Genomic DNA, 26,724 nt, shown 5'->3' on the forward strand with positions numbered 1-26,724 from the left:
TCCCTGCTGCCGAGTGTGTTTCAGTCTCTCCTTCCTTTTCTGTTTTTATTCAGAAACTGAGTTCAGGATTGTAGAGCGTGGACTGAAATGAGGTGCAGAATGTAGATAAGAATACGTCCACCATGCATAAACACAAACGCAGACAAAGACTCCCAGTTTTCCTGGTGATTTCCATGTAGAGAGAAGGAGAAAGTTCCCATTCCTCTCTCCAGATTTAATTTAAAATTCCTCTGATGCACAAAGTGGAACATCGCAGGGGCTGCGGTACACGGTGAGCGAACTCTGACAATCCAAGGGGAGGGGTCACGGGTTGGTTTGGAGGAACCTTCACATCATCACGTGGCGACGGCGGTGCAGAGACAGGTGATCTGACCGGGAGAAGGAGCGATCGCACTCCGTGCAGCGGAAAGGTTTGATTCCTGTGTGCTTGCGGAAATGTCGGGTGAGCTCGTCGGAGCGAGCGAAGCGCCAGGTGCAGCCCTCCCAGGTACAGTGGTACGGCTTCTCTCCTGGAATGTCACACAAAAAAATTAGTTCTTTGGTAACCAGGTGAATTTATAAATCCTAAATCAGCATTCATCTTTGCTTGTTGTTTTGTATTAAACTTGTATCTTTTCTTTTTTAACAGATATAAATGACATTAAGGTTCTGCTGCTTTATAGTCAATGCAAAAAACCTCACTGAATGCTAAGAGGCCGGCTGCTATGAGATCTGCAGTTTTCTAGGAAACACTTTGGGAAAGGTAGCCCGCAGAAAAAATGAGAACGCTTGAAATCAAACAAAGAAAAAAGGGTGATGTACCTAAAAAAAAGGCCTTGCATTTCAATGTTCACCAATTGAAGGTCGATTTAACCAAAATGCCATTATAGCCAGAGAGACGATGATCTGCTTTTAGACTGTTTTGCACATAATGGCCTTAATGTACGACGAAACCACAGGTTTTAAAAGTTCACAGCTCACCATGCATGTTCTCACACTGCGACGCTCTGATGCGATCTACTTGCTCACACTGTATATCTAAAAACTAGTGTTACGCAATGCCATTGTTTGCCGATACCGATACCCGGTAACCTGACTCCGCCAGAGGGATTTGCTCCGCATATCCATCTGGAAACCTTCCGTTGAAGTAATTTTGGGAAGGGGTGAAAATACTGGTTAGCTGATTGGCCTATGTTGGTGATAGACGGGCAAAATAAACCAATCAGATCAACGAAGCATATGGCGTACTAACAGAGCGACGACGAAGAGGAGCCAATTGATAGATCAAACTCTTGGTGAAACCAGTCGGGAGAAAAGCAAAAACATCTTTTCCTCTGAGAAAAGCCTCCAGATCAGTGTTTTGCTCTTCTTTCAGTCAAGAAATACTCTGTAATTCCCATAAAACTTGCTCGATAGCCACGCTAACGCTAGTTTCATCGGCTGAAGCCGCCATGTTCTTTAGACTGAACTGTCGCGCTTCTTGTTGCGTCACACCTCAACCCGCCTCAAAGCCAACGCTGATTGGACGTTCGTTTGGTGAACGGCTCCAAATTTTCTTTAACAGAGAGTCTCCAGACTGATCTGCCAGTGAAACCTTGAAAGCTCGGGAGATCAGGATGGCCTCACGAGGCTAGATACCCGGTACCTGGCTGTGCAGTATCGGCCGATACCATCTGTTTGAAATTGATGTATGTGTATGAAGAACTGCATCCTACTTGGATGTAAAATAATTTCCATCATGGCTTCATGTCCAGCTGCTGCCTACCTTTGTGAAGCAGGAAAAACACTAATACAAAGTGAATCCAGTAGAACTTTTTATTGCCTAGCTGGAATGGGTGACAATAGTTGAAGAAACTTTTGGCTCTCAAAATGGGATCAGTGCTCTATTGGTTGGTACTCGCTGATACCGATACCACCATTTTAGAGCTGGATCAGTATCGATGTGACACTACTAAAAACCACACATCGGACTCAGAGCACAGAGCTGGCACTACTCGGACCCGTCAATCTGGAAGGAGAAGAAGAAGAACTGCCTTGTTTGCGCAGTGCTCGAGGTTCTGGTAAACCGGCTCAACAGCAGGAGTCACCAAGAAATACCTTACGACGGCCTACAGACTTTCAAACATGTTTGATTTTCTCCCGACCTTAAGATTGCTGATCGGGAGGTTGAGGTTGCCCCCTGCACACTACAGGACGAACGATCAAGCTGAAAGTCGGCCCGATCAAAAAAATCTTGTAAGACCGGAATATCGGCCCGAAAAGGGCAAAAAATTGACCAGTTTGTGCCCGGCTCAATCAGCCTCTCACGACCACCTCCCGATCACGAATTGTCAGGAGAAAATCAAACATGTTTGAAATTCAGTCGGCCATCGTGAGGTGGTTGTGGGTAAATCCTGTCGTTGAAGCAGAGCTACGAGACGATTTACCAGAAACTCGAGCATTGCGCATGTGCAAACAAGAGAGTTCTACTTCTTCCAGATTGACGAGTCCGAGTAGCGCCATCTCTTGGAGCCGAGGTGGTTTTTAGACGTACAGTGTGAGCAGGTAGATCGCATCAGAGCGTTGTGCCGCACAGTCTGAGAACAAACATCGTGAGCTGTGAACTTTTAAACCCTGTGGTTTGCAGTGTGAGCTGTAGCTGCGTTCAACGATTGAAAAAAAATGCTACATTGTATGCCAGGCTTTAGCAGTTTACTCCCGCATGAAGGGTTTTTACAAACACTAGTGGAAGAACACTGAACTGATCAGCATTATAGAAACAAGCAAAAATAAAAACACAAAAAAATAGTGACGACGTCAATGTTTTTGTATTGACGCCCTTAAGAGCCAACCGTTTGTATAGCTTGATCTCTTTTTTTCAGTCTGATGAATGGCTGCTTTATATTCTCTGAAAGGATGGGTGTTGGCAGTGATGTGTGGGTTGCTCAGCTCCTACCTGTGTGTATCCTCCTGTGGGCTTTGAGGTGGGAGCTCTTGGTGTAAACTTTTTTACAGCCTTCATAATCACACATGTGGATCCGCCGCCTCTTTAGGTCTAGTGTGTCGGGATCAACGGGCTCCAAGTCCATAACTGACCTGGGACAGAGAAGATAAGAGAGGGAGTCAGTGATACTGGTCACTGTAAATTATTTTAAAATAAACTTGATATATTATTTGTTTCATGTTAGTTTCTGTAATCCTTTTAGAACATTTATGTTCAATACTTTAATTCACCAGTAGATATTAACCAAGGAGAGCAGACCAGGAACGGAAAAATCTCATTTTTTATCCATAATCTCTCATGCTGGCCTGCTTCTTCAGCGATTACTGCTTTAGTTTAAGCTTCTGTAGTTTGGCTTTGATCATTCAGTTTGCATCTTCCCCCTCAAATATAGATTTCTTTTAAATGAAGGCAAAGTCTTGAAAAGTTTGTTGCTGTCGCTTTTCTAAAATGCAAACAGGCACCAGCTCTCTGCAGGGGGAGGAAGAAGTGGAGGCTCTGTTCATCCAGTTTCTACTCTGCCCACCAGGTGGCGACAAACAACCATCCTATTTCTAACAGCTTCTCAGCATCCTATTTTACAGTTAATTTTTCTGTTATTTTATCATATAAAATGTTTTTATTATCTTCTTGCTAACTTATAATAACAACATGGAATTTATCCTGCAGAAACTAGACCCTCTCCTAAATTTAACTCTGTAAAGTGCCTCATTTCTAAAGCTCACGTTAAGTTAAAATGTTTTTTTGTTTAGTTAATGGATGTGCTAAGGGTTTAAAAAAACAAAAAAGTGATTTCAAGTCCATTCTAGGGAGAGGTGTGACGGCACACTGAATTACATAACCTTGTTTACACCCTGATTCTAGGACAGCCCTGCCCAGCAACACACGGTCGCACAAGCAAATCTCTTTCTGTCTCACACGGACTCACAAACGCTCAACTGTCCAAATCAATCTTTCTTATATATATATCTATATATATAAATATATATAGATATATATAGATACATATAGATATACACATCAAAAACCCAGAATCATGCTTATTTTTTAACCAGACAGTCTCTCTGTCAGGCACATTCATGTTCCAGATTACAGCAGTGAGCAAACCATCGGCGCCCACACCCTAAAAATACAGTTAGGCAACACCGCCGCACCCAGCGGGTGTGGCAGCAAGTCTGTGCTGATTTTCTAGTGAACCAACTGGACACTTAAGGGCTGGTTATCCTCCAGCAGCAGTGAGCTTGACGCAGATATTTTTGATTCATGCCCAATATTGAAGCGTGGTCTGCGCTATGTTATTCCACACCACAACGCCAGAGGGCCAATCAGGAACTAGCTGTGGGTCTAGATACGGCCGAGGCGGTGAGGAAAGGGGGGCAAGTTTGTGCGACAACAGAGAGACATAAGAGCGGGAAAGAGCGGGGATCCAGGTGGTAAAAGGGTCCCAGCGTTCTCGCACGCCTCGCCCTTCTAGCTGCTCCATCTTCACCAGTCGTTTTCCATAATGGTGGACAGACAAACAAAACAAGCCGCTAAGGAACCAAACAGGAAATATTCATAGTGTAGAGCGGATGTAGAATTGACCAATCAGAGGCCTACTGTCTGCGATCACCTACAATTTTGGAGAGGTGCAGCAGAGTGTCTGCAGAAAGGGTCGGGCATATCTGCGTTAACTGCGACACAAACACAGGCGACCTGGTTTCTGAGCATAAATCAGCCTTTAAAGCCCACGCAGCTCGCCAACAGCGGGTCAGAACTTGCTTTTTTTTCGCACGGCTGAGTGTCTGTTGATGCCATCACGCTGAGTTAGCGTTGATGATGTCAGGAAAGTAAACAACGGAGAGCAACATGGAAGGGAGCAGGGTGGCGTAAGTCTGCTTTATTCTTTCGTGCTTTTGTGCTCTCACCAGTGTTGCTCCATGTTTGTCGAATGGAAGCAGATCAGATGCATCTGGCGTGTTCTACAGACACCGGTGCGTTGCACTCTATGGTATCACGTAAATAAGTGGATTGACCAATCTCTGATTTTCCCCACTGTACGCTGAAAGGAGGCAATCGTCGAGTCGATCGACTCCGTTTAGTGAGCCGTTCCCACTAAAGGCCGATTGTTTCTGGGTTTAAACGGGTTTTTCGGCCGGTGGGAAATGGGTATAAAGACAAAGTAACGTGTTTGCGCAACATCTCAGGCTTAAGTTAATTTATGGAGCATGCAGACTGCACCACCAGTCTCTCCGTATACTTCCTGTGTTTTGCAGGCTGGGCGTATCCACTGTGTTCAGCTGTACAGTGAGTTATATAAGGTTATATAAGCATCCAGTCATGGCTTCACTGCAGTAATGTAATTAGTCAGGAGCCTGCAGGCGAGGGTGGTGACCCACACAAAGACCAAATTTCTCATAAACCCTGCTGCACATTACACTCCTGCTGGCCCTGCTGACTTGTATTATGGCTTCTAGAGTCAGCTGACGTCGTATTAATGTTTCAATAGCTTTACAGGTTTGCAGTGAAACCACACTTTGCACAACAGTTCATCATGGTTCACTGGAGTTCTCTAGATCAAGGTATGAAGATCTTGATAAATGACTTTTTAAGGTTTATTTAATAAAAACAAAAAGAAGCTGGAGCTTATTTTTGCCTTTTTTTATGGTTTGTTTTAGGTCATCAGACGAGGGAGAGTTATTCAAGTTTGTCAAAGGAGGAGCTTTAAAAAGGAAATAATGTAAAAAAGCAATAATTAAAAAGGCCAAAAGATCATGCTGAAAATAATAATCCTATTTAGAAAAAGTTGTGAAAAGTTTCTCTTCCATTAGGCGTTGCTACGTAGATGTGGTTTGATCTGCTGATCAGTTTTTTTAATGAGTTACCTGGAAATGTATCCAGTAGGGGGGGAACTCCGGCTGCCCAGAATAAACCTATGCAGGATCAGGGGTCTTCAATGTTTTCCAGGCCAAGGACCCCAAACTGATGCTGAGATGGAGCGGGGACCCCCCCCAGATGGAGTAATGTAACTAAAGTAATCCCTCCCTGGGATTATTAAAGTATTTCTGATTCCTGGTTGATGGGACAGGTGTTGTGAATGAAACGGTGCCCAGCTTGAAAGAGCTCCTGTGTGTCTCTGAATGTGAGCATTGATGACTGAAAGACATCTGCCTCCATTTATCTGTTTACTGCAGTCTGTTGGATTCATGTTCATGTGGATTTAAAGACATTTCAATTAGTGGCAAAAAAATGCAGCGGCAAAAAAAAAAAAAAGTCTAATCGACCAAAACTTTCCCAACCTCCATGCAGTACGTCCGTGAACCCCCTAAGGGGTCACGGACCCCCTGCTAAATGATAAGATCTGGATCCTGGATTTTTTTTTTTGGTCAACATCCATGTTTCAGCCATAGAACTTGCCTCTAGAGTACTTTGAGTTCGTGGTTGGCCTGATTATAAGCTCTCCACCACCATGCCTGACAGAATGAGTTGGGGTTAATTCAATTCAATTCAGTTTATTTATATAGCGCCAAATTCACAACACATGTCATCTCAAGGCACTTTACAGTTCAACCAGATCATACAGTCAAATTAGTTAAGGTGTTACATATATGATCAAACATTTCTCCTGCAGTCTGATCTGTCCAAACATGGATGCAATTGGGGTGGGGGACGCAGGGAGGACATGTCCCCTGCAATTTTCAAACGTCCGTTTTGGTCACCCTGCATGTTCTACTGTCCAAAAAAAATGTTACGCTACAGTACACAGAAATACGTCGAGCACTAGGACCAAGCAGAAAACTGCAGCTCAAACTGAAGCTTGATTCCTTGATTTTAGCCCGCCCGCGAGCTCCTGATTGGCCCACCGTTTGTTCTGGTGTGATTGACTGTCACTTTACAAACATCTGATTGGCCACTGAATCTGGTCTGTGATTGGACGGCCAAACACGCTGAAGTTAGTTATAATAAAAAATATGGCCGCTCACAGACTCTATGATGACAACAAAAATTATTATTATTATTTTTTTTTTTTTACTTAACGCGAAATTCAGTAAATCGCCGCAAACTTATTAGTTTTAGGTATAAATAATGATCCATTGATGATTCGTTGCTGACCGGACTTTTCCTTTAAAGGTACATTTATTTTTTCCAGGAAGATTTTGTATCTTGTAATTCGGTTTCTCTCTGCTCTACACTCTTGAATGCATCTTTAAATTCAGGAATATCGTAAATATCCCTCATATCCCTGAGCAGATGATTATTCTCTATTTTCCATCCCGTGTTGCTTTGAACAGATCTAAAATCATCAGGGGGCTGTTTTAGTGTTTACTCACCCTGCGTCGATGCTTTGAGCGCTGAGGGAGGCCGATCCAGACTCTGTGCCGCTCTCCGCATCGCTGTCACTCTGATACTCAACTGGTGATGTTGAACCCGGCTTGATGCGAACTGCAGCAGAGAGGAAAGGGCGAACAAATCAGTGGTTTGAAGGAAAACAAGGAAATGATGGAAGGTGAAAAACAAGGAGGGGTTAGAAGAAGAGAATAGAACAGCAGGGGGTTAATTGGAGAATTACAATGTCAGGATTTAGCAAGACAAAGGCTGTCTGAGTGAACGAGCGCGGCGGAGGGTGTGGTCTGCTAAGCTGCAGCATTAGGGGCTCAATTAATGGAAATCCTCAGGAGGGAATTTTCTCTATGCGCCCGTATTACTATATTTATTACACTTTTAGAACTGTATTTCTTTCTAACTTAAAACCTTGTGAACTCCCAGCGGCTAATAAAGAATCAGATGAAAGCTCCATGTCTGTTGGTTTTCCCTGAGCCTTGGCAAACTGCTAAACTCCTCACAGATGCCTGCTTATCATGAAGTCAGGAGGCTGTTTGTTTTTCAGCTGCGATCTCTTGATAGCGCAGAGGCACGGCCCTGACTTGTTGGCTTTGGAGAGAGGAAAACTGTCTGAATCAGATTCCTCCGTGGTGCATTCATGGCCCTGGCTTTTTTTAGACTTCAGAGTTCATGACTTTTTGTAAATAAAAGGATAAAGTGGTTCAACTTGTGCAGAATGGACAGGAAAGAGCTGGAGATTTGTGCAGATTGGAGCCAAATCTATGAATTATTTTTCTGATGTTTAAGTTAAAAATTATTATGGTTTCTGCATCCTTATTGTTCAGGATAAAACAACACAGCTGAGATGCTAATTTAATATTAGTGTGAAGATCAGATTTAGCTTTCCAGCCAAACAAACATGAGCCAGACTTTAATAAATCGAGTTCCAACCCTAAAACTGGATTTTTTCCCTGATAACTATTATTCCACATAGTTGCACCACCTTATATCACACTTTTTCCCTCCATGCAACTTTCCACCACTCCATAAAACACTCCTCTTTCCTGAACACGTTTTAGGGTTTATTAAAAAAAGGTGTGTGGTGTAGTGAACAGGGGGTAACGAGGGGCAATCAGCCTCTAACGACCACCTCCCCATCAGGAATCTTGAGGTCGGGAGAAAATCTAAAATTTGAAATTCAGTCGGCCGTCGTAAGGTGGTCGTGGGCAAATCGCTCAGTGGGCAAACAAGGATTCTTCTTCTTCCTCTCAGATGTAAACCCAGCATCATGGCGGGGGGGCAATGAGTGAAATGGAGTTCTTTCTGTCAAACTGACAGACCGTAGTAGCCACGTTAGCTCAGCCATGTCTGTGTCCAAATACGTCGTCTCCTTTTCTTTTTAGGGCTTCTACTTCCTTTCGTTTGGCTTCCGGATAGAGTCCGAGTCACGCCATCTCTCTGCGGAGCGTGAGTTTTTAGACGTACGGTGTGAGCAGGTAGATGGCATCAGAGCGTCGGGCTGAACAAAAATCGTGAGCTGTGAACTCACTATAGCGTGAGCTGTAGCCGTGGGCAGCGATTGAAAATATGGCACAGTGTACGCCTGGCTTAAGGAGAATCTGTGTCTTTATGAGACATACTGGTTCATGAGGCTCAGTTACAGTCAGGGTCTTTGTATGGGACTCATTAAAATGCAATAAATGAAACCAATATTACCAACGATGCTTTCAATGACATTTCTTATGCAGGTTTTTAAGGCTCTGTGTTAAACATCCTGGACCCACTGCGTCCCACATCTGACCAAGAGTTATCCTGAATTAGGTCATTAACATTGGGTCGTTATGGAGACAGTCTTATCAGGCTGGAACATTTAACAGTTTTTAATGTTTTACAAAAAAAAAGGTGTTTCTTATTTTTTTCAAAGACTAAATAGATTAATACCAAGACATAAAAAAGAAGCCTTTTTTTTTTTCATGTAAGACATATTTCTGTTAGCATGTGGTCTGCTAATACGCTGCTTGAGACAAAAGTGTCCCCCACCCCACCCCCCCGACTGCTATCTGCAGGAATGTGGAAGCCCAGCAGTTCAAAGGCCAGTCGGCCTGAACAGAGCAGTGAGGGTTGGGGAAGTTTGAGGGTGATTGAAGGAATTTGGGTGGAGTATATATATGCATACATGGGGAGGGTCGCCTACCCAGAGAATCCTCACTTTTTGTCTCTAAAGGCCATCATGCTCCCCCCCAGCCCTCCGGTTGCTGCAGCTTTTCTTTTTCAAAGGAAAACAACCCATCTTGTCTCCCTTCCAACCCCCCCAGCCGCTCCCCTCTCCTCCACATCCTTCCTGCCGGACCCTCCCGACTCCACATCATCATGGAGCCCGTTCCCTCTCTCCCTCTCTCTCTCCCTCCACCTTCCCACTGAGCTTTAAATCTCCTCTGCCTCCCACACACCGCCGCGGCGCACGAAACGTCATCTGCCTCCAGCTTGCAGCCCCAGAAGGCCGAACAGAAAGTTTTATCTTTCCACTCCAGTTTTTACCTCCAGAGCTTCCAAGAAAACAAAGCCTGAATCCACCTGGCCTGATCGGCTCAACTGCAAAGCGTTTTATTCCACCATGTGAGGAAACTTTCACACTGATGGCAAAAGAAGTTTGGCGAGACTGAAAAAAGTTTTGAGAGAAAATAATTTCTAAAAGATAAATAGATATTTGGAAAATAATTTTTAAAGGGAAAAAATATATTTTTATTCTCAAATTACATTTTTTGCAGCTAGAGTGAAAACATTTTCTGTCAAAAATACATTTCTCTAAACTTTTTTTTTTTTGCCCTATTCAGGATTTTTCTCTTGATGTGACGATTTTGCAAGTAAAATGAAAACTTTCACAGTTATAGCAAAAAAAAAAACTATTATTTGAGACTAAGGAAAAAGTTTTGAGAGAAAACACTTTGTCATCAAATAATTAAAAAATAAATCAATGTTTGGAAAATGGTTTCCAAGGGGAAAAAACTCTCTCTAAAGTATATTTTTGCTCTCAATTTTCTTTTTTCCAATCAGAGGGAAAACATTTTGTCTCATAGATAAATTTCTCTCTCTGAAATTCTTTGCTACAGGTTCAGGATTCTTCTCTGGATGTGAACGATGAGTCATGGGTGGACCTGGGCTCCTATTGGCCAATCTCAACAGATTTCACAACCCAACTTCCTGCTCACCTGGAAAGTGGACGACAGTGTACGTCTGTGTCTGAATGTCCGCCCTGATCACATCACAGGGCACTAAATAGTGGCTACGCCATTTTAGATGATTGTCCAAATGTCTAGTTCAGGCGTAACCAATTAAAAATCAACCAGTAAAGGTCCAGAGACATTTTAATTATTATCTGTTACTTTAAACAGAATTTAACACTGAAATAAATTAGGTTTTTATGCATCCATGTTATACATTAAATTTTTAAATAAAACAATTTGAAAAAAATGTTTCCATTTTAAAATCTAAATTGTTTTTGAAGTAGAGAACAACAATCGTTCAGTTTGGTTTATAGATAATTTCCTGATTCTCATATTTTCTCAAACCCCTGAACTGATGGTTTGTTATTTTCTTTATTTTTTCTGTCTTAATGTTGGCAGTGGGCTTTAGGCTGCCCTGCAAGGCTTTAAACCTGGGTTTAACCGGAGACTAAGCCATTCTCAAGCACATATCAAGGTGCTCATTTTGAGCCTGGATCCAGATTTATTGTTGATTCTGTTCATGGTGGAGAATCCTGCTTCACAGCAGCAGGTTGAGCCAAACATCCTCTAAATGTGCAGGGTCATCTTTGAGCACGCCATTTCACTTTTCTTTCACCAGTTCACCGCAGTTCTTCCAGCAGTCCACACTTTCTCTGCTCTCTTTTTCTCATGGTCTTCTCCTTCTTTCCCATCGCCCGGCTTGCCACAGGTTTGCCTGCTGTGTCTAAAAGTAGCAGCAGCAGCAACCCAGACTGACAGCTCATTGGCTCATTTGGATCACGTGCAGCCTGGAGCCGGACGCTCCCCAGGGCTTTTACCGTATTAACAGGAGAAGAGGCGCAAGGGAAATTATACACTGTTGTTGGACAACATGCGGTAATTTATAAATTCTTCTAGTGATCATCCATGGTTTCTAGAAGAGCAGATATATCCCAGAACGCTTTGCAAAGAGAGCTGTCCTGCAAAACTAAATGTTTTACTGATTTATTATAATAGCTATTTGCTAAATTGTAATGTTTTACAGTTTCTTATTCCTGCTAAGCAATCCTAACTAATGGTGCATGAATGGTTTCCACACAAACAGGCTGCAAACAGAAGCTCGACTTTTCTCACGGTTGAAACCGTTTTCACCACTTTAAAAATCCTGACCTGACATTTTTAGAAGTGGCTGCTGGGAAGAGAGGGGAAGTAAGAGAGCTTGTTTGAGACATGGATGTAAAAAAAAAAAAAGGCTGATGATAAATCAGAAGGCTGCAGCCCCTGGCATGTACTGAACGTCACACACTGCTGAGGACAAACAGTCTGAGAGCATCTTCAGGCTGCAGTCCTGTGGATGTTTTCCAGAGCGACTGCCTCAAACGTTTACATTCCTGAGTCCAGGCCATGCTGGTTTGAATTAGAAACCAAGGCGAACGCAAACAGGGACTTTTACTGTACTTAAAGGAGAGGAGGCGCGTCCCGCCTCAGAGTTTAATCAGGGATGGACGACGCTTCATTCAAGCTCCTTCTGGTTCAGCTTGGTGGGAATCAGCAGAGCTGACCGATAATTTTATGCCGACATCAGAGTAGTTTGACTTATTTTGAGTTGGATGCATGTTTTAACAGTCGGTTTCAGGCGATGACTGGTTTTAAATCTGCCGTAACTGCAGGAAATGATCCAGAGACGCTTAAAACTCCCTATTAGATCCACACATTCAGCCGGTTTTAAGAAAATAAAAAAAATTTCTGATTTCATTTTTGTCAGTGCTCTACTCGGTCAATTGTTAGATAATATAACTTGCTTCATTTGGAATAAATGGAGGATCAATATGGCTGCACACTCAGACTGCTGGTTTCCTGTTTGCTTATCTTGTCCTTTTTATCCCTTCTACACCACAGCTATTGCCACTACCGTCATGAGTTTAGTGCATTCAACCTTTAAACCAGATTTAACTTGAGCTTTTTAGCTGTGGGGATATAAGCCTTGATTTGTAGCCGTTTAGCTTTGCATAATAATAAACTTTAGGAGTGGATTAAACCCAAGGTGGAGATCAGCATTTATAGGCTTTGGTTTAATCAACATAAGGAACTAGACTAAGAAGTAAAGATATTCAATAAAAGCATGCATCAAATCATTTTAAACTCTAAAGCACTTATTATTTCTGCTTGTTTGTCACATTTATAATACTGCCTTTAAAGCTTTTTTTTCTTTCTTTCTTTTAAAGACACAGGCCTTTTATTTGGACTAAAATTCCCCCAAATAATTAAAGTCTGACAGGAATTTTTTTTTTTAATAGAAAATAATATCAAACATTTCTGCAGGTCTGTTCTGTAAGCAGGTATTATCAGGTTCATTAGTCAGGCTGACTGTTGCTGTAGCTGATTGATTAACCATGGATGATCTGGTGAACTGGAAAGTGACCTCAGATGACATGTGTTGTAAATTGGCGCTATAGAAATAAACTGAATAGAATTGAATTAACCACCAACAGCTTTTAAACAATATCACCTTAAAAATAGTGGCGGAAGGTGCGCCTTTAGTTTCAACACCTGTTTGTCTTTTTTTGCTATAAGAGACTTCAGAATAGTTGAACTGTTAAGAGTATTAGCCAGGAATAAGTTGGTTTTTTTTTTAAGCCAGCTGTCCACAAGTCCAAAATAACAGGGAGGATGCTATGCTACATAAAGCCAAAGAAAAAAATAAACTTTCTCTGAACTTTCTTCCTTTGTTTCTAGATGTTGGAGCTTGGCCTGTTTTCCAGTGTAGTCCTGTTTCTCTGACTGTGACTAACTGGATGTGCTCTCTTCATCCTCTGACATGGGAGCTGGCTCGGAGCTCGTCTGCCTGGCTGTGTGTTTCCTGGACGGGGCCGCCTGTGGAGCTGGTTGACAGTTGCCTTTTGTATCTATGCTTCTTTTTCTATGTCTGCTTCTGTCTCCTTGAACCCCAGTGGGCCTCAGCAGATGGCCGCTCACACTGAGCCTGGTTCTGCTGGAGGTTCCTTCCTGTTTTTCCGTAAAAATTCAGAAAAAAAATTCAAAAATATCCACTGGACTTGGTTTCCAAGATTTGAAGACGTTTCTCCACCTCTCCAGGAAGCTTTCTCAATTCAAATGTCTGGATCCGCAGTGAGTTTGAGTCTTATATGGACAACGCCTTGTATCGCTTGCAAACATGCAATGGTAACCGATGAATGGGTCGTTAGTTCCATCGTTAGCCTGTAATATCTGAACCTGTCTATGATTCTAGGGGTCGGTCGTTAAAGGGGGGATTGTCATTAAGGGGGGGATTGTCTCCTATAATATCTGAAACCTGTCTATGATTGTTAAGTGTTGGTCGTTAAGGAGGTATTGTTCACCGGCTGGAGCGGGTAGGTCCCTCGTTCCTCTGTGATGGGGTGGGGGGTTTGGTGATATCTGGAAGGGATCATGTCTATGATTGAATTGTATGTTTTTGGAAGCTGGAATCTGAGTCCACCACCTCTTTTTAAAGTTGGTTTTTCTCTCTTAACATAGATGGCTTCCTTCACGCCCCTCTCAAACCACCTATTTTCTTTATCCAGAATATGGACATTCTGGTCCTCAAAAGAATGTCCTTTGTTCCTTCCTGTTCAAAGGGAGTTTTTCCTCTCCACTGTCGCTACAAGCATGCTTAGTGTGAGGGATTGCTGAAGAGTCAATGAGTCGATGCAATCAGCTGGTTTTCCTTAGATAGAAAACTTTGAATCAATCTGACTGGATGATCTGGTGAACTGGAAAGTGACCTGAGATGACATGATGTGAATTGGAGCTATAGAAATAAACTGAATAGAATTAAATTGATATTTCACCTTCAAACAGTTCAGAGAGTATGAGAGAAAAATCTAGTTGTTTTGAAACCATCTTTAACTCAGCTCAGCAAATTGATCAAGCTGAGATTGATTTAGGAAGATTAATAGCAGCAAACTATTGACTATAGTTTCTAAAGAGCAACATCTTCTCCTGCAGGATAAAGAAGATGCATCAGGAATATCTATGGCGCCAGTTTCTCAGAGCGCTCACCTGATCCCTCTGAGCGCCCGTCACTGCCTATCAGCGGCACTGTGATGGCTGCTGTGGCGACGCTGTCCGTGGGCATGGCGGTGTAGACGACAGGCAGCGACTGCACCACCACCGGGATGGTCTGCAGTTGGCCCACTTTGCTGGGCATGCTGACTGAGGGGATGGTATGGATGACATGGAGAATCTGCTGTCCTCCGGCTCCCTGTGTGGCCAGGATAGAACCTGGAGAGAGGACCTGGAGGGAGAGCATGACCCCGTGAACAGCTGTCCCCTGTGTGTGTTTATTGTAAAAGAAGGAGGAGGAAGCAGGAGTTTGTGGTTACCATGGAGCCTATGGATTGTACCGAGGAGGGAACGGGCGTGGCCGAGAGGCCCGGCTGCGACACGGTGCTGCAGGGCGCCGGGTTGACTGTGGCGCTCGTCATGGAAGCAGAGTGGGGCTTGTTGAGCGACAGGTCGACGGGTTCGGTCTGGTCCTCAGCGTGACTGGAGTGAGGAGAAGACGGCTCCGCCTTAAATTCTGACTTCATCTTCAGGTCCGTCGGTTCGGAGCAGTCATCACCTACATCGGCCTGTTTGGGAAAAACATGGAAAAACATGAAATATGCTGCATAATATGGACGATGGTTGCATAAAAAATACATCAGTTATGGTACATTTGAATTATGAAAAAAGGAATTTTCTTCTGTTTTTATTTGACTTAAAACAATATTTTTACTTTTATTTCCCTCTTTCAAGAAAACATCTTTATTTAATTTTACAAATTGCAAAAAATGCCTTTAAATTTCACCATGAAATAAGCCATAAATAAATATAAAATGTTAACTACTGCCTTAGAAGTGACCTTAGAAGAAATAAGCTTGTTTCAACCATAGAACTAATTGGAGCATAAAGTTTAAGATCTATTTCAAAGATGATGATTATTTCTGTTAGTAATCAGGAAATCAGTGAAAGATGATTTCAGATTATTCATTCCAGAGATAACTAATATACTGCAAACAAAACAGGACTGCAAATCTAAGACCTAAACCATTAAAGCTTTAATAGCCAAATATTACTCCAAAAAAGGTTAAATAACATAGTGGTTCATTTTATTAAGAATCACAATAGAGGTATTTCTAAATATTCGTGATATTTATAGTGAAAAATGTTTAGACAATTCCAAACGGTGCAGAAATAAGTCAGCAGAAGGGCAAAACAGCTCAGTAATTCAGCTTTTTTCTATGTTAGAGTGTGTTAGAGTAGAAGCTGGAATGCTGGCATTGAGGATCTGCTGCTTTCCCAACTAGCCCTAGTTTCCTGAGCCTCCTTAAAGGAACGGCGCACCAATTCTCCAATCCAGCCACCCAGGGCTCAGCTGCTATGCAGCCCCAAAGTACAGCGAACAATGGCTGCTGTGTGGAACGCTGGGAAGAGGGGGAGGTGGATGAGAAAGTGAGACGGACAGAGACAGAAGGGTTGCATGGGTATGGAGAGAGACTGGTACAGGCTGAAAGAGAGAGAGAGAGAGAGGGGGGGGGGTATAGTGGAAGAGGGAACAGCAGTGAGCCTCCAGTCCAGGAATTGGCCTCCATCCAGTTCAGCTGAGTGTAGTTTGGCTCTGGGCAAGGAGGAGAGGGAGGAGGCTCTGCTGCACCCTTTATCAGGTCAGACAGTTCAGCTGGAAGCTGCCTTTACTAAGATGGACAGATATATATTAAATATATATACATCCACTATCTACCTGTATATATATATATGCAAATAACTGTATTCTAATTAGGAAATCATTTGTTTTTATGTTAAACTACATGCGCTTGTTTGCTGCAGCTTAATGTTGTTTAAATGGATGTTTGCATCGGTTGGTTCCAACACATTATATATGAATATTGATTTAAAAGTGCTAATAACCTTTTGTTTGTGTTGGCTACTGTGTGATTTCTCTATAGACCAGCTGAGCAAGAAGGAACATAAAGGAGAGGAGAGGGAAGCCGGGAGAGGATGGAGGGATGATAGGGAAGGAAAATAAAGAGCAAGCGAAGAGCTCACAGGAGAAAAGGAAATGAGGGGTGAAATAATTATATACATAGAAAGGACAGAGGAAAGGTAAGAGAAGCAAATAAGGAAGGATAAAGGAAATAAGGGCAAGGAGAGGATAGGAAGCATGGAGGAAATATAAAAGAGGAGAGAAATGGAAAAAATAGGAAATGTGGAAAAAGGAAATACGACTTTAACTCATATTTCTTTTTTTTCTTAACTCAGTTAAGGAAAGGAAAGGAGACGATAGCAAAAATGGTACAAAACTTGGCAAATAAGCAGGAAACAAAAAGAAAGAAAAAGAGGATTTTATTAAGCAAAAGAAACAGGAAGCTGATTATAAGAAGGTCAAAGGAGAGGAAAGATGGAAACTAAACCCTGAAAACAAATCAGGGGTGAAAGAAGGGAGCAAGGCAGGGAAGAGAGAAGGAAACAAGAGGAAGAAAGGAAGACGGAGTGGGTGGGAAAGGCGTTTCCATGGAAACTGAGAGCCATCAGCTGACTGCATGTTTTCCTCTCGTTCCACCCACCACCAACTCCCTTTACTTTCCCTCCCAACCTCCTTCACCTTTCCATCACTCCACCTCACCCTCTTTTCTCCCTCCTCCTCCCCCCCGGTCCGGACCACACCTCTGACACCTTTCCCCCCCACACCTCCGCCTCTTCATCCTCAGCATCCCTCACTCTTCACACCAACCACACCCTCAATGCCTCACCCTTTTATCCCCTAATGCAGCTTAATTTCTACCCTTCATTTCTCGTTTTTTTTTTTCCTCTCCTCATTCGCTCAAACAATTCGGAGCAAAATCCACAAACACAGAGACTGAAAGGATTTAAATCTAAGAAAAAGCAGAAAAAATCTCAGGCTCCAGATATACTAAAAATGAGGAAAAATGTTTTTGAGTGTAGCCTCTTGGCTTTCAACGAGGAGAACTAAGAAAATCTCCAGGGAGATATTAGATATAAGGCGCTTGAGGGGGATAATATGAGATAAACCAACACAAAGTTACACACAACTGTGGAGGGAAAAGAACATCGATTTTTATAGAATTAATCTAGAAATTGTGTCTATTTGCATCCAGCTGTTTGGTTGCAAATAAAGTCAGTTTCTGTCGGATCAATTCTTCTCACCTCAAAGTTTCACCCATTCTGCTGTGTTAGATGGATGGAGAGCATCTTTAAGCAGAAGGTTATAGATCTCGCTACGTATTCTCATTTGACTTTAGGTCTGAACTTTGACTAGGCCATTCAGCACATTAATTTGCTTTTTCTTATCTAAAAACACTATCTATTGTTATATATCCCATTATAACTGCTTATAAACTGGTGACCTGTCTATCAATCTCCCGCTCCATCTGACCCTAACGGTCGCTGTATCAGACTGTCGCCCAGGACACGATGGAGGGACTCTTTCTCTGGCTCGGGGAGCAGCTGGAGGAGGGAAGTCTGGTCACCTCTGCTTAGACTGCTGCCTCCACGACCCGGGGAGTCGTTAAAGGGAATAGTTGGTCTGGCTGAATAGGCGAGGTCCTCCCCTCTCCTGTACAGAGGCTGAGGCTGCGACACGAGAGCGTCTAACGACCCCCCTTTCAGAGACATAGACAGGTATGGGGCATTGCAGGCTAACAAAGAAGCCAACCGACCCCCATTCCAAAGGGGGGGACCCGTTCATCCGTTTCTATTTGCATGTTTTCTAAACTAAAACCAGGCTTTGTTGGGCTGCTGGATAAAACCTGGAACTAAACGCTATTTCTGACATTTGGAATTGAAAAAGCTTCCTGGATGGAAGAGAAACGTCTTCAGACCTGGAAACAAAGTCCAGAGGATTGATTTTACTTTTTTCTTTTTTTGGAATGACTGTGATGGATGACAGAGAATCTTCACCAGTGCATTTTAAACAATCACAGCTGCACACAAGAGCTAATTAAAAGTGTTTCAGGTGTTTTTAGCGCATTTCGTGCTGTTTGTGAATACGTCCTTAACGGATTAAGTATCAACATTTTAGTCATTAATAGGCAAAAGTTCATTCATTCGTGCAACAGGTAATAGTTTTTGGAAAAAAAAAGTCAAAAAGTCGTGACCCTAATCTGGACTCCTCAACCCAACAACAGCTAATTTTACCAGTTCTGTGATTTCTGGAATCCATCCTCTCTGAACATCTGATCGCTGATCAGATGTTTCTAACAGCTGGTTTCCTTCAAACATTTAGTAATCAGTCAAAAGTAAGCATTCTCTGTTTGTTTTCTGGAAATAACCAAGTTTTAAATAAATCTGTCAGGATGTATTTTGTTCTTTTAACAGTTTTAAATGTGAGACTAACCTACAGATCGTGGTGTTCTGAGGTGAAATCCTGGTTTGAACTTGAAGTGTTGCTCTTCCAGCTCTGCCTGCGTGTCTAAGTTCAACCCCTCTGCTGTAAAATGGGTCACCCGGTCCTCATCTCGCAATTAATTCATGTGATCTCTAACCCTGTGTGATGCGGCCGGCAGGTGTGGCGGCAGAGAGAGACAGCTCGCAGAAATACAGATGCACGGCGTCCGCAGGACTTCAATCATTTTGTACTTGAGGCGGCGCGTTTTGCGATGCTAACGTAATGTGTGATTTATGGGGGGCAATAAACCTCAGCTGTCAGTTTGCCCACAGAGGACGGCGGACGCGTGGAAGACGTATGACTGTATTTAATGCGTGTGAACAAGGCTGAGCTTTAGTTCATGGCAGCCAATTTAAACCCGGCTTTAATCATATGTGTGATTCGTTTTAAAGATGTGACTGTAAGCGTTTAATAGAGAGAAACAGGTCCGGTTGGAGGAGGTCAGCTATCAGATGGTGAATTATTAATGCACTCTGCTGGTATAAGATCTGCTTTCAGGGTCATTTTCCTTCAGTAAGGGTCCAACCGAATGCCTGATTCTGTACCCAGCTAGAACTAGAATAACTAGAAATGACTATTTAATCCCCCGACCACAGACTGACTCCAATAAAAAAGTTAAAGGCTGCTTGTTTATTCATCAAATTACCGTAAATGACTTCCAGTTTTCTCTCTGCTTTGATCAGCTGATGGTAAAAAGATACATCAACATTTAATCATCTGTTTTCTCCCATCCATCCATCATCCATCCTCCATCCATCCATCCATCATCCATCCTCCATCCATCCATCCATCATCCATCCTCCATCCATCCATCCATCCATCCATCCATCATCCATCCTCCATCCATCCATCATCCATCCTCCATCATCCATCCATCCATCCATCCATCATCCATCCATCCTCCATCCATCCATCCATCATCCATCCTCCATCCATCCATCCATCCATCCATCCATCCATCCTCCATCCATCCATCATCCATCCATCATCCATCCATCATCCATCCATCCATCCATCCATCCTCCATCCATCCATCCATCATCCATCCTCCATCCATCCATCCATCCATCCATCCATCATCCATCCTCCATCCATCCATCATCCATCCATCATCCATCCTCCATCATCCATCCATCCATCCATCCATCATCCATCCATCCTCCATCCATCCATCCATCATCCATCCTCCATCCATCCATCCATCCATCCATCATCCATCCTCCATCCATCCATCATCCATCCATCATCCATCCATCATCCATCCTCCATCCATCCATCATCCATCCATCCTCCATCCATCCATCATCCATCATCCATCCATCCATCCTCCATCCATCCATCCATCCATCCATCATCCATCCATCATCCATCCATCCATCCATCCATCCTCCATCATCCATCCATCCATCCATCCTCCATCCATCCATCCATCCATCCATCATCCATCCATCATCCATCCATCCTCCATCATCCATCCATCCATCATCCATCCATCATCCATCCATCCATCATCCATCCATCCATCCATCCATCCATCCATCATCCATCCATCCATCATCCATCCATCCATCATCCATCCATCATCCAACCATCCATCATCCATCCATCCATCCATCCATCCATCCATCCATCATCCATCCATCCATCATCCATCCATCCATCATCCATCCATCCATCATCCATCCATCATCCATCCATCCATCATCCATCCATCCATCATCCATCCATCCATCATCCATCCATCCATCATCCATCCATCCATCATCCATCCATCCATCCATCCATCCATCCATCAATCCACCATCCATCCATCATCCATCCATCCATCATCCATCCTCCATCCATCCATCCTCCATCCATCCATCCATCCATCCATCCTCCATCCATCATCCATCCATCCATCCATCATCCATCCATCCATCATCCATCCATCCATCCATCCATCCATGGATCAATCTATCCATCCATCCATCCACTGATTCATCCATCCATCATCCATCCATCCATCATCCATCCATCCATCCATCATCCATCCATCCATCCATCCATCAATCCACCCATCCATCCATCCATCAATCCATCCATCATCCATCCATCATCCATCCATCATCCATCCATCCATCATCCATCCATCCATCAATCCACCATCCATCCATCCATCCATCATCCATCCATCCATCCATCCATCCACTGATCCATCCATCCATCCATCCATCCATCCACTGATTCATCCATCCATGCATCCATCCACTGATTCATCCATCCATCCATCCATCCTCCATCCATCATCCATCCATCCATCCATCAATCCACCATCCATCCATCCACCATCCATCCATCCATCCATCCATCATCCATCCATCCATCCATCCATCATCCATCCATCCATCATCCATCCATCCATCCATCCATCATCCATCCATCAATCCATCATCCATCCATCATCCATCCATCATCCATCCACTGATTCATCCATCCATCCATCATCCATCCATCCACTGATTCATCCATCCATCCATCGTCCATCCACTGATCCATCCATCCATCCATCAATCCATCCATCCATCCATCCATCATCCATCCATCCATCCATCATCCATCCATCCTCCATCCATCCTCTATCCATCATCCATCATCCATCCATCCATCATCCATCCATCCATCCATCCATCATCCATCCATCCATCATCCATCCATCCATCCATCCATCCATCATCCATCCATCCACTGATTCATCCATCCATCCATCATCCATCCATCCACTGATTCATCCATCCATCCATCCATCATCCATCCATCCACTGATTCATCCATCCATCCATCCATCATCCATCCATCCATCATCCATCCATCATCCATCCATCCACTGATTCATCCATCCATCCATCATCCATCCATCCATCCATCCATCCATCATCCATCCATCCATCCATCCTTCCATCCATCCACTGATCCATCCATCCATCCATCCAACTATCCATCCATCCATCCATCCATCCATCCTCCATCCATCCTTCATCCATCCACTGATCCATCCATCCTTCATCCATCATCCATCCACTAATCCATCCACTAATCCATCCATCCATCCATCCATCATCCATCCACTAATCCATCCATCCATCCATCATCCATCCATCCACTAATCCATCCATCCATCCATCCATCATCCATCCATCATCCATCCACTAATCCATCCATCCATCCATCATCCATCCATCCATCATCCATCCATCCATCATCCATCCACTAATCCACTAATCCACTAATCCATCCATCCATCCATCCATCCACTAATCCATCCATCCATCCATCATCCATCCATCCATCATCCATCCATCCATCCATGATTGTTTCTAGACGGTAAAGCAGATAACTGAGCTGCTGGGATTTTTCAGGAGCTCCCTGGAAAGACAGAAATCTTAAACTGCAGCTTCCAGGGAAATCTCTTAAATGTTTTGCTTTTTATGCTAAAATGTTTTTGTGTTAACGCAGTGGTGGACAGTCAACAAAAATGTCTAAAATAAAATAAAAGCAACAGCTGACAACTTGCACACAGGTGCAGCTCTATCCATTCCAACAGCTACTGGATCCAATCACTGTTTGGATGCCAGCCGTCTGGTTGAGCCACCTGTTGACATTTTGATCCAAGTGCAGACCGGGTCGATCCGGCCGATCGTCCAAGACACACATTCGCCTGATGTCAACTACAGCAGCACAGCTACGGTCTGAAAACTGCAATCATGGAAACAAAGCAGTGGGTAGGAAAGTAGAGTACACCGATTATTTTAAGGTCAAAAACAAAGTGACATCATCAAAGACGAAGCTTAATGTTCAATAGGAAATCTTAAGATTTAAGGAGGGATTTGCTGAGTGAATCTGATACTAACAGGAAAAGGTTTCTGTTCTAAAGTTTGAAACATTTGCAGTTTTCTGCTAAAAGTTAGGCTACAGGGGTTCTGGTTATAGTTATTTCACACCTTTTTTTTTATTGCATAATCACATAATGATGTCACTGTGCTACCAGTTTAACATTGTGAAAAGCTTTGTTCCTGAATTGGTTGAACGAGCTTGGCACGCAATGGAGGTGAGAAGGTCAAGCCTCAAACAGTGAAAAACATTCAAAACAGTGTAGCTCCGCCCAAAACGAGTCACTCCACTTGCTGTTTGACACCTCTGCCTGTTAGTTTCACCAGAGAGTCATAACTCAAGGTAAGTCTTCTTTAAAATGACTAAGTATTTCAGTTTTCTCCCCCCCTTCCTTGTTCAGAGGTAACGGCGTACAGGAAAGACAAGTTCTGGAAGATACGGCCGAACATGACGTGTAAATACAGTAAAAGGCAGCAGAGTCGTTTCAGTTTCAGAACATGGAGTTCAAACGGCAAACACTGCAGCTTCCCCAATGCTTGGTTGTCTGCTGATGAAACAGAAACATACTTTTTACTCTAGTCAAACTAAAAAACGAGACTAGAACAAGTGTTTTCATGAGTCTCTCCCTTCATATTTCATTCCTTCCATGATTAAAATCTCTTGATTCGATCATTATGGCAGTAAATCCTTCAGCACTTCATTAGAGGCAAAGCTGGCACACAGGAGTCCCCCGTCTAACCAGAGGAAGCAGGCCGTTTCTGTTGGAAGCAGGTGGATCACTGATGACAGGTATTGTTTTTATTCTGTTTTGCAGCAATCTGTAAAACAATAAAACTGTTTTCCTGGATCTACGGTTGCTCCTTAATGGATGTTCTGTCCAACTTATATCACGGTCAGATGGTCAGAGCAGCTTCTAGCTCATCCCAACACAAATCTAAACCAATCCACTTAAAATCAAATATAAATAAATCAATATATAAAGTATGATTTCTTTAATTTTAAATATATATGACAAAATCTGAATTTTCATCAATGCCGTTATGAAAACACAGATCTATGTTAAAGGATCAAAAATGCAATATTCATTATAAATTATTTTAAAAATCTTGTATGTCTTCATTATTTATTGATACAGTAGCAGCCATTCAAAATGACCCTTTCCAGTCAGAAACCAGTCAAATGGCAGCAAAATCCTCTCAAACTTCCAGCCACTGGCCTTCTCCTGAGCGTTCATATTTCTTTACTCTGACTCCACCCTTCACTGAATTACAGGGTCTGACCAGGAGATGGCGCTTCTCTTTAGATCTTAATGTCCACAAATCATGACATGAAGAATATTTTAGATGTTTGAAAAGGAATTGTAGGGAACCACCTAAAGACCACCAACCAAGGACCAGCCAAGGACTGGCCAAGGACCAATCAAGGGCCACCCAAAGACCAGCCAAGGAGCAGCCAAAGACCAGCTATGGACCAGCCAAGGACCAACCAAAGACCAGCCAAGGACCAACCAAAGACCAGCCAAGGACCAACCAACGACCAGCCAAAGACCACCCAAGGACCAGCCAAAGACCAGCCATGGACCAGCCAAAAACTAGCCAAGGACCAGCCAAAGAGCAGCCAAGGACCAGCCAAAAACTAACCAAGGACCAGCCAAAGACCAGCCAAGGACCAACCAAAGACCAGCCAAGGACCAACCAACGACCAGCCAAAGACCACCCAAGGACCAGCCAAAGACCAGCCAAAGACCAGCCAAAGACCAGCCAAGGACCAACCAAGGACCACCCCAGGACCAGCCAAGGACCAGCCAAGGACCAGCCAAAGACCAGCCAAGGACCAGCCAAAGACCAGCCAAAGACCAGCCAAGGACCAACCAAGGACCAACCAAGGACCAACCAAGGACCAGCCAAGGACCAGCCAAGGACCAACCAACGACCAGCCAAGGACCAGCCAAAGACCAGCCAAGGACCACCCAAGGACCAGCCAAGGACCAACCAAAGACCAGCCAAGGACCAACCAACGACCAGCCAAAGACAACCCAAGGACCAGCCAAAGACCAGCCATGGACCAGCCAAAAACTAGCCAAGGACCAGCCAAAGACCAGCCATGGACCAGCCAAAAACTAGCCATGGACCAGCCAAAAACTAGCCATGGACCAGCCAAAAACTAGCCAAGGACCAGCCAAAGACCAGCCATGGACCAGCCAAAAACTAACCAAGGACCAGCCAAAGACCAGCCAAGGACCACCCAAGGACCAGCCAAAGACCAGCCAAGGACCAGCCAAAGACCAGCCAAGGACCAGCCAAAGACCAGCCAAAGACCAGCCAAAGACCAGCCAAAGACCAGCCAAAGACCAGCCAAGGACCAGCCAAAGACCAGCCAAGGACCAACCAAGGACCAGCCAAAGACCAGCCAAGGACCAGCCAAAGACCAGCCAAGGACCAACCAAGGACCAGCCAAGGACCAACCAAAGACCAGCCAAAGACCAGCCAAGGACCAACCAACGACCAACCAACGACCAGCCAACGACCAGCCAAGGACCAGCCAAGGACCAACCAAGGACCAGCCAAAGACCAGCCAAGGACCAGCCAAAGACCAGCCAAGGACCAGCCAAAGACCAGCCAAGGACCAACCAAGGACCACCCAAGGACCAGCCAAGGACCAACCAACGACCAGCCAAGGACCAACCAAGGACCAACCAAGGACCAGCCAAAGACCAGCCATGGACCAGCCAAAAACTAACCAAGGACCAGCCAAAGACCAGCCAAGGACCAGCCAAGGACCAGCCAAAGACCAGCCAAGGACCAGCCAAAGACCAGCCAAGGACCAGCCAAAGACCAGCCAAAGACCAGCCAAAGACCAGCCAAAGACCAGCCAAGGACCAGCCAAAGACCAGCCAAGGACCAACCAAGGACCAGCCAAGGACCAACCAAAGACCAGCCAAAGACCAGCCAAGGACCAACCAAGGACCAACCAACGACCAGCCAACGACCAGCCAAGGACCAGCCAAGGACCAACCAAGGACCAGCCAAGGACCAGCCAAAGACCAGCCAAGGACCAGCCAAAGACCAGCCAAGGACCAGCCAAAGACCAGCCAAGGACCAACCAAGGACCACCCAAGGACCAGCCAAGGACCAACCAACGACCAGCCAAGGACCAACCAAGGACCAACCAAGGACCAGCCAAGGACCAACCAAGGACCAGCCAAGGACCAGCCAAAGACCAGCCAAGGACCAGCCAAAGACCAGCCAAGGACCAGCCAAAGACCAGCCAAGGACCAACCAAGGACCACCCAAGGACCAGCCAAGGACCAACCAACGACCAGCCATGGACCAACCAAGGACCAGCCAAGGACCAGCCAGGGAAAGAGGGGAAACTTTGAATGGCTACTATTGTACAATAATAGATCATATTCTTCTATTTGCGAACAAATTTCCACATTTTATTCTGGAGGATTCAAACGTTCATCACTCCTTCGCCAAAATCCTAAAAAAAAAAAAAGTTGTTTTCATTTTTATGCGTTTTCCGCCTGCTTCATGTAGAGTACAGGGGGTAACGAGGGGCGATCAGCCTCTAACGACCACCTCCCCATCAGGAATCGTAAGGTCCGGATAAAATCAAACTTGTTTGAAATTCAGTCGGCCGTGGTAAGGTGTTCCAGGGTAAATTTGGCTGTTGAAGCAGAGCTATGAGCCGCTTTGCCAGAACCTCAAGCACTGCGCAATAAGGGAGTTCTTCTTCTTCTTCTTCCAGATTGACGAGTCCGAGTAGTGCCATCTCTCTGCGCCGAGTCCCACGTGATTTTTTAGACGTACAGTGTGAGCAGGTAGATCGCATCAGAGCGTTGGGTTGTTCAGTGTGAGAACAATCATGGTGAGCTGGGAACTTTTAAAACCTGTGGTTTCGTTGTACAGTTTGAGCTGTAGCTGCGTGCAACGATTGAAAAAAATTGCTGTGTACACGCG

General features: G+C 44.1%; 1 protein-coding gene across 1 annotated transcript in view; it reads right to left on the bottom strand.

Annotated features, from left to right (window-relative positions):
* Positions 1–281: 281 nt before the first annotated feature.
* Positions 282–26,724, bottom strand: part of klf8 (Kruppel-like factor 8) — a 90,301-nt gene continuing 63,858 nt past the window's right edge. Inside the window, exons 3-7 of the mRNA XM_038303701.1 lie at positions 14,829–15,077; positions 14,506–14,740; positions 7,270–7,381; positions 2,915–3,054; positions 282–509 (exon numbers count right to left, since the gene is read on the bottom strand). Coding sequence (XP_038159629.1) covers positions 328–509; positions 2,915–3,054; positions 7,270–7,381; positions 14,506–14,740; positions 14,829–15,077 — 918 coding nt within the window. The 3' untranslated portion in view covers positions 282–327. The remainder of the gene's footprint in view (positions 510–2,914; positions 3,055–7,269; positions 7,382–14,505; positions 14,741–14,828; positions 15,078–26,724) is intronic.

The sequence above is a fragment of the Cyprinodon tularosa genome, unplaced genomic scaffold (assembly GCF_016077235.1).
Source record: "Cyprinodon tularosa strain WSP-4 unplaced genomic scaffold, ASM1607723v1 ctg518, whole genome shotgun sequence".
Lineage (NCBI taxonomy): Eukaryota > Metazoa > Chordata > Actinopteri > Cyprinodontiformes > Cyprinodontidae > Cyprinodon > Cyprinodon tularosa.